The 8,931-nt window shown below is 44.9% G+C and overlaps 1 protein-coding gene across 2 annotated transcripts in view; it reads right to left on the bottom strand.

Annotated features, from left to right (window-relative positions):
- Positions 1-852: 852 nt before the first annotated feature.
- KCNK13 (potassium two pore domain channel subfamily K member 13) overlaps positions 853-8,931 on the bottom strand; it is a 117,142-nt gene continuing 109,063 nt past the window's right edge. For both annotated transcript variants that reach the window (XM_037737117.1, XM_017524640.2), the window contains one exon: positions 853-2,600. In XM_037737117.1, coding sequence (XP_037593045.1) covers positions 1,708-2,600 — 893 coding nt within the window. In that variant the 3' untranslated portion in view covers positions 853-1,707. The remainder of the gene's footprint in view (positions 2,601-8,931) is intronic.

The raw sequence follows: 8,931 nt of genomic DNA, 5'->3' as shown, positions 1-8,931 counted from the left end.
CCTTGGACAAGGGACGATCCCCGTGCCTGTTTCTATATGTCAAAGACAAGGAGTCTGGATGAGATGGTTTCTAAGCCCCCACCCCCCAGCAGCTCTGATGTTCTCTGCTCAACATTTCACGTTTTCAGCTTCGTCTTCTTTCCGGTGACCATCTTTCCTTATCATGTCTTGAGACAGAGTCTCGCTCTGTTGACCAGACTGGAGTGCAGTGGCGTGATCTCGGCTCACTGCAGCCTTCACCTTCCAGGTTCAAGTGATTCCCCCGTCTTAGCCTCCTGAGTAGCTGGGATTACAGGCACGTGCCACCATGCCTGGCTAATTTCTGTATTTTTAGTAGAAACAGTGTTTCACCATGTTGGCCAGTCTGATCTCAAACTCCTGACCTCAGGTGATCCACCTGCCTCAGCCTCCCATAGGGCTGGGATTAAAGGTGTGAGCCACTGTGCCCGGCCTTTCCTCATGATTTATGAAAGCGCTGTGTGTGCACCACTCTTATCTTAGAAAAACAACAGCTAGCATTTTTGAACACTGCTGTCATCTCCCCAAATGCATCTGTGTATATGAAGGTCAACATCCTTTGTTCCTAGTGTGGATGATTTATTTACTCGGGAGGTTATAAAACTAGACTTGTTAAGTCTCAGAAGGCACAAAGGAAAAGCATCAAAGCAAAAAAAAAAAAACAAAGCCAGATTTCATTTTCTGGCCTAGAATATTTCTCCAGTTAAGACACCAAGATGATGCTCATCTCCATGAAGGTCAAGTTCCCATTTCCTTTTTCTCCAAGTCCAGTAAATGCCTGTTTAATTAGGTGCTTGTCCTCTACTGGCCACAATGAGCACTCATGGAATCTTATTTAATAAAATGAGGATTTATTAAATTTTCAGTTTTAATAAATAGTCATCATCTTTGCATTGGGCCCCCAAGCCCTGGTAAAAATGAAGTGGTCTACACGACCATTCAAAGGGGAAATGTTAAGCTATGCTCTTTAGTTAACAAAAGTGAGTCTCTCCCCCTCCCACACCGCCATGCCACCATCTGGCTGCAGTTTAAAGGCCTGAAGCTGAATTTCATTTTCTTATTACATTGAGGTCCCACAGATGCCACAGTCAGTCATTAAAGCCTTAAAAATAAAAAGAAGGAGAAAACAAAAGACAGAAGCAGGTATAAAGAGTAGAACAGATATTTTCCCTATGCAGACACCACCGGCAGGTCTACTCTGAAGGAAGCCCGGCAAAGAGAAAGCCCTGATGGATCCCCACACATTCTCCTCGCTTTTTTGAATTCATCCATTCAGAGTTCTAGGGAAAATTTAGTCTTCTGAATTTTCATTCCCAAATAAAGACCAGAGAGCGCTTTAGGCAATCAAGGCTTAAGTAAAACCAATCTCCCCAGGCAGCTAACACTCTGAAACAAGATGAAAGAAGCAATGCCACGTCTAATGCTGCTTTTGTGATTCATTTTGAAAAGAGTGAATTCAGACTTAAAGAATAAGGATCAGGAGACAAGCACTGAGGCTTCAGACCCCCCATCCCTGGAAGGTGGCCGTTGGCTGGAGCTGAGATCAGATGTCTAAAGATGGGTGTGCGGAGGCTCCCAGGAACAGCTCCCAGAAGGAACAGAGCCAAGATGCAGGGCTGAGCTCCTCCCCTGGGCGGCAGTCATCCTCCACTCTCCCCTGGCCTCTTGCCCAGCTTCCACTCTTGGCTTCTACCTGTCCCCGCTAGTCTCTGCCAACCTGTTGTTCATAATTGCAAAGGCTCCCACCCCCCCTGAGAATTCATTGTCCCGGGCCAGCGTGCTGGTCTGGTGGGGGCAGCCATTGGCCATCTCAGACAGCTGCTTCTGCAGGATGGCCAGCGAGGCCTTGTTGGCTGCCAGCAAGTCCTTCATGGAGATCATCTCCCCCGAGAGCCGGCGCCCATCCGTATCGCTCTCTGCCACTCCGTCCGTCTCTATGGAGATGTTGCAGCGGTTCCGGACGCTGCCTGGCATCACCACGTTCCTGCGTGATCGCAAGAGTCCTCTCCGGCATTGCGGGCAGCACCCGCTGTCCATTTTCCTCAGAATCCAGTTCAAGGACTGTTTGATGAGGATAGAGATGACATTGAACAAGGAGTAGATGCAGCAAACGCCCATGAGGATGAAGACGAAGTTGGCGAAGCGGTAGAGGCCTTGGCTCTCATACTGGGCGTTCTGGCTGCTGACCAGGTCCCCAAAGCCAATGGTGCTGAAAGCCACAAAACAGAAGTAGAGTGAGTCAAAGTAGCTCCAGCCTTCAATGGGGGTGTACATGGCTGAGGCACAGCAGGAGATGAGGACAGAGGCTGTGCACAGGATCAGCATGACATAGTACACGGAGGGCTTCCAGCCGGCCAGGCTGTCCACCTCGCACTGCCCTGCATCCTTCAGGCTCTCCTGGGGCAGAGCCCCTCGTCTCCGGAGCTGCCGCTGGTGGCACGACTTCATGATGTAGGCAATGACAGTGATCAGGCGCTCCAGGAAGAGGTTGAAGAACAAGATGGTGCTGGAACACCCAATGAGGCCATAAAAGATCAGAAAGATTTTTCCTCCTACTGTCGCCGGAGTTGTCATCCCAAATCCTGCAGGAGACAAAAATGAGAGAAGAGTACGAGAAATCTTTCTGTGAATGGGGTCTGGGTCTTGGCTTTGATGGCTGGCAAAGGACCTAAAGAGAGAGTTTCATAAAATCACTCAGCCCTAGTCTTTCCAAGAATGAGCAGGAGAATTCTCTTTTGAAGACACTAAGTATTGCTCAGAGTTAGGCTACTGAAAGCCTGTATGGTGCTATTGCGCAAATCAGGAGAATAGCACCTCATCCTCATGATGGACACAGCCAGCAAAAAATGGCTTGGTGATGAGCATGCAGGCTGGATTTCAGCCTCCCTTCCCACCTCTGATAGATGTCCTTGTACAGTCCACAACCTGAACACCTTTACTCAACAGACCATGTTTAGAGAGAGAAGCAAAGGCTCATACAAAGAAAAGGCTTATACAGACTTGCAGGAATTCATTTATTCTACAAACACTTATTGACCTGGGGATAGAACTGTGGAAAAGACAGATCTAGTCCCTACCCTCATGGAGCCCTAGTCCACTGAGATGATTATATTGTGTGAAATTGGGGTGCCGAGGGAGTACAGGGTTCTACGGAGCTGCTAAGAGGGGAACCCGTCTCAGACACGGGGTTCAGGAAAGATGAGGCAGGGAGACCCAAAAGCTAAGGAGGAGTTAGGCAGGCAAGAAGGCTGTATGTGTGCGGTGCTGGGATGGGGAAGTGGGGGTCTTTCAGGCAGAGAAACAGCAGGTGCTAGCATACGTAGAAATGAGAAATTTGCTCAAGATCTACCCATCCTTTAAACAATATTTTTCAAATACACACTTCATGCTTTTGGAGTGACAACAGAAGTATTGGATGTTATACTTCAATAAACTATAAAACATCTGTTTTGCCTTTGCCTCTAACTGTTCACAATTTCCACCCTCCCGACCTTTCTACCTGTGCACAAAAGCATCCTGGTTAGAATGCATATTGTAGAACAATGTATTTTACTAAGAAAAACAGAAATAGAAAAGAGAGGAGCGATACATTCAAGATTTCTCATGAACGGGCAATGAGGGTCAGCCCGCTTTCATTGGAGGGGTGAGGACTCTTTCCAAGCAAATGATTCCGTAAACATGAGGTGGCTGATGGGTTGTAGGGGGTTGGCATCAGAGTCACTCTGACTGCAAACACCATTAAAAAATAAAAAGAGCTGGGTGCGGTGGCTCATGCTTGTAACCTCAGCACTTTTGGAGGCTGAGGCAGGTGGATCACAAGGTCAGGAGTTTGAGACCAGCCTGACCAACATAGTGAAATTCCATCTCTAGTAAAAAAAAATACAAAAATTATCCAGCCATGGTGGCATGCACCTATAATCCCAGCTATTCAGGAGGCTGAGGCAAGAGAATTGCTTGAACCTGGGAGGCGGAGGTTGCAGTGAGCCAAGATTGTGCCACCGCACTCCAGCCTGGGCGACAGAGCCAGACTCCGTCTTGAAAATTAAAAAAATAAATAAAAAGAATACAGAGCATGTCTCCCTGGGTCAATTTCTTATTAAAATCAAACCATCAAATCTCTTTCTCTGTCTCTCTTATTTTTTTAAAGAGATGGGATCTTGCTGTGTCCCACAGGCTGGAGTGTCATGGTGCGATCATACCTTACCGCAGATTCAAATTACCAGGCTCAAGTGATCTACCTGCCCCAGCCTCCCAAGCAGCTGGGACTGCAGCTGTGCACACCATGCCTGGCTAATTTTTAAATTTTTGTAGAGCTGAGGGTCTTGTCTTGTTGCCAGGGCTGGCCTCGAACTCCAGGTCTTAAGTGATCCACCTGCCTCAGCCTCCCAAAGCACTGGGATTATGGGCATGAGCCACCATACTCAGCCCATTTTTTCCTTATTTTCAAGTTCAAATTTCTAACTTGGGTCCCATCATGATCCTGCCTCCTGATAATACCCCGCCTGTCACCAAGCTGATACAATTCCTTGTTGCTACAGCTCAGCCAACAGCTGACTCCCAGTGCATCCTGGCAAGTGTTCAGACCAGACCTTGAAATGTGCGGGCTTTGGGGGTTATGACCTCCTGGTCTATTCAAGTCAAGCCAAGGGGCCACCTTTCCCAAACACCCAGGTGTGCATACTGTATTACCATTTAGAACTAAATACAATTGTCCTTTCTCGGCACACAAGGAGCTGCATTTAGGGAAGAAATTAACAGCATGTAACCAGGAAACTAAAGGAAGATACCAAGTGTAGCTTTTGAGCGGGACGGGATGGAGTGGAATTGCCAGGATGATTTGGGAAGGGAGGATCGAGGGACAGGGAATAGTTCCATTGAGAATTACCTAGGGCCCTTCATGGTAGAGAGAAAATCCGACCATCATCTCTTCTCTGAGAACTCTTCAAAATCAAAGTCCCTCAGCAATTCTTGGCAGTGGAGGCTACCATGTAGACCCCAAAGCTGCAAGACCAGAGGGTATTACTGCTGTAGTTACTAAACACAGGGAACTGAACAGGCGAACGTGCAGAAAAGGGAGAAACATTTATCTGGGGCCATTTATTCTAGAAACTGGATGAAGTCAACGAAAACAGGGAAGGCACAGAAACAGTAAGAGAGGTGTATGGGCTGGGGGAGGGTCCTTTCAGGCGATTAGAAGAGAACATTCTCAGGTGGTCCTCGCCTGTTTTTGAGGTGATTTAGTCATTCTACTCTCAGAAAGCTGAGCAACAGGTGTTGCTGTGGATTTGCTGCCAGCCACAGCGATGCCCCCCAAATTCATGTGTTGAGATCCATCAGCCATAAGGTGATGATATTAGGAGGTGAGTATGTCGTGAGGGTGGTGCTCTCATGAATGGGATTAGTGCTCTTATACAAGAGGTGATTCATTCATTCCTTCCTCTGTGGGAGGACACAAGAAGGTGCCATATATAAGGAAGCAGGGCTCTTGCAAGATTCTCAACCTGCTGATTCCTTGGTCTTGGACTTCCAGTCTGTAGAATCATGAGAAATAAACTTCTACTGTTGATAAGCCTCCCAGCTTTTGGTATTCTGTCATAGCAGCCTATGCGGACCAAGACAGCCAAACAAGATGACATGGACATAGTCCTTGACCCCAGCATCCAAGGCTGAGACCAACTATCTACAAACAAGCCACAGTGAGTCAAGGGCCAACACGGAAGCACCATGGAGTTATCTGGGTTTCAGGGTCCCAAATACAGCCTCACGTGGGCAGACAGTGAAGTGCTGATGCCAGCGGACACACTTGATGAGCTGACTTTTCCAGCGAATGAGGTTTCTAGTGATTCTGTGACATGTTCCAGAGATTTAACATTTCTAGATTCCATCTTATTTATTTGGTTTTAGCATACTCAATTTTGTTAAAGGAGGGAAAATCATGACTTTTGGTTACCTACTGTTTGATGGATGACTGCAATCTCTTCAATCAGCAAAAATAACAGAAAATGGCACACATGTGCTACTCATGGAAGCAATGGGAGACAGCTTCCTCACGTCTGCAGTTAGAGGTGTGACAGGTGGCTTTACTACCCTCAGTGCTGTGAGTGTGGAAATAAGCTAATAATGTAGCCTTTTCCACAGAAAGCCTCCCCTTTTTTGAGCCCCATAATGCTGAGAGTTGAGGATGGTTTAGATGGTGAATACTAATTCTCAGGGTCCTTTCTGATGGAGGAAAAGGGCTCAGGGATTATTCTAAAAGGCCTTTCCTCTGCCAGGCTGTGTGCTCGTCAGCAACTCCTCACACCCACGCTGGGAGCTGGGTATTATTCGTCTACTAGTGGCATTTGACAAAAGAGAAAAAGACTACAAAAGCTGAGTGGTTTGGCTAAAGTCATAAAACCGAATCAGAACCTAGATTATCTTGTCCCCCAGGCCTGTGCTTTTTTCTGCCTGACTATGCTGAGTGCAGGTCCCTATTGTCACTGTCAAGGGTACAAGTCACAAGCACAATGGAGGGAAGGAAATTAACCAAGCGTCCATAGTTCTATGCTTTATACAGACACCTAGACTGCAGTGGCTGCCAAACCTGGTAGCAAAACCGGGGCGTTTTGGCTGGCATCAGAAGCTAAAACCTTACCATTTTCACTTACTAAAACATATATTTCTGAATGTATATATGTCTCTTCTAACAAATGATATAATTACATCAGTTTAAAAACCTGTTATGCCCCATGTATTTCAGTCTCCCCATATTTTGTAGGCATACAAATGAAACTGACAGTCACAGGTGGTACTTTTCAATACGTAATATATTCCCTGTGCTTCAAGCCTGAAGTCATCGATTTGTGTTCAGCCCCTGAATCTGGGAGCAGATGAATGCATCAAGAACCAAGGGCTCATGAGGTTGACTTGGAGGCCAGTGAAACTCACAGCTGATTTGGTCTAGTTCCCTTAAATCATTTCAGACCTATGTTAATGTGCTTGCAATTTCTAGTGCAGATTCTGGGACCAGTCCAGGCTGTTCCTGGGGCCAGGAATAAAGCTACCAGGGACTGCCAAGGTCCCAGTCAACCCCCATGGAACACTTCACTGAGCCCATGGAGAGCAAGCCCATAGTCTTCCAGCCTTTTATGTATATGCTGTCAACTACATATTCTTTTTCAAAATTCAATTAAGGTAAAACATGTAAAACCTTTGTATTATGATATTTTTCGAACAGGCAAAAAGTATAATAAACTCTTATTTTCCAAATTATCAATATTCTGCCAACCATGCTTCTCCCATCTCACCCCACCCCAACCCCTTTATTTGCTGGAGTATCGTAAAGTTAATCCCAGGCAGCATACCATTTCATTGATTAATAAAGACACATACTTAACACTAAGGGCTTTATTTTTCCAACATAACCACTGTGCCATTACCATACCTAATAACATAAATACGTATCAAATAATACCCAGTACATATTGAGGTTTCTCAAAATTATCTTTTTACAGATGATTTGTATGAATCAGGATCCTAACAGGGTGCGCCCAGATGGAGCACAGCTCTTCAGTCTCCTTCATTCAGTAACAATCTCCCCTCTCATTTTGTATGCCCTTGATTTGTTGTGTCCTGTAGACTTTAATCAGAATTTTTTTCTGGAAATAATTGAGGGTGGAAAAAAGCATTGTGTATTTCAAGAGGCAACTCTCAAATGCTACACGGGGACATAAAAATTGGTACAAACTGGAAAGCAATTTGGGAATATGTGTCAGACGCTTTTTTTTCTGTTTTTATTTATATATTTATATTTATTTTTCATTTCCATGGATACAGAGTAGGTGTATCATGAGATATTTTGGGCACATAATGCATAATAACCACAGCAGGGTATCCTTTTTTTCTGTTTTTTTTTTTGAATATATTTCTCCAATTATGACTAATGTGATTAATTTTGCACATGGATGTTCACCATGTCTTTACTTTTAATAATGAAAGTCCTCAGCAACTTAAGTATCAGATAATGGGGAAAGGACTAAATAAAGTAGCCATTAAAATTATATATCTAAAGAGTTCTCAATGACTGGTGAAAATGTTAAGCGGAAAAAAGCAAAGCCAAAGTGTGTCTGCAGCATGAGTCATGCCTGACATATGGGGCATCCTCATTAAATATTTGTTGGATGAAAGAATAAACTTGGTAAAATATATTTACGTAGCTATATACTGCAGCAATTAAAATGCTTTTGGCTGCCAGGAGCAGCAAATCATAAATAGAGGTGGCTGTAACACGCAGGGACTAGCTCCTGGAACACAAAATTGAGAGAGAGGGCAGCTCCGGGGATGGTTAATTTGGTGGCTTTAGAATATGACGCCTGAATCAAGACCAACTCCTTTTCCCAGCTCTGGCCCCACCACCATGTCAGCTGGCTCCCTTCATGCCAACAGCTACAGGAACCACTCCTTCACACACCAGTGTTCAGAGTCAGAAAAATGGTTTCCTACTTTGTGTATCCTTTCCAGAAATCCTCAGGCAAAATTGCCATTACAGACCACTGATCAGCCCAAGTTGCATGTCCACTCCTAAAACCAACGATCTATAAGAGGAAGGATTCCTCTGGTCATGGTTCATCAGATCCCCTCGGGGGAAGAGATAGACCCCAGAACTGACAATGTCTGCCACAGACATACACAGAAAAGGAGGAAAAAGTGGAAATACACAAAATTATCAATCAGGTTATTTTGACGTCATGATAACACAAGTGATTTAATTATTTTCTAATGTTTTATCTTTCATTACTTTTTTTAAAAGACTAGCCAAATGCAGTAGTGAGAAGAGGGGAAGGAGTAGAACAAAGAATGCTATCTGTAACTGTGAACAATCAATTAAAATAACTTACTACCTTCAGATCTGCCTCTTTCATTACTGCTTTTTTT

Source organism: Cebus imitator, unplaced genomic scaffold, assembly GCF_001604975.1.
Source record: "Cebus imitator isolate Cc_AM_T3 unplaced genomic scaffold, Cebus_imitator-1.0 Scaffold34, whole genome shotgun sequence".
NCBI classification, from domain to species: domain Eukaryota; kingdom Metazoa; phylum Chordata; class Mammalia; order Primates; family Cebidae; genus Cebus; species Cebus imitator.
Note: the sequence above shows the minus strand (reverse complement) of the source record. Positions and strands in the feature narration are given on the sequence as shown.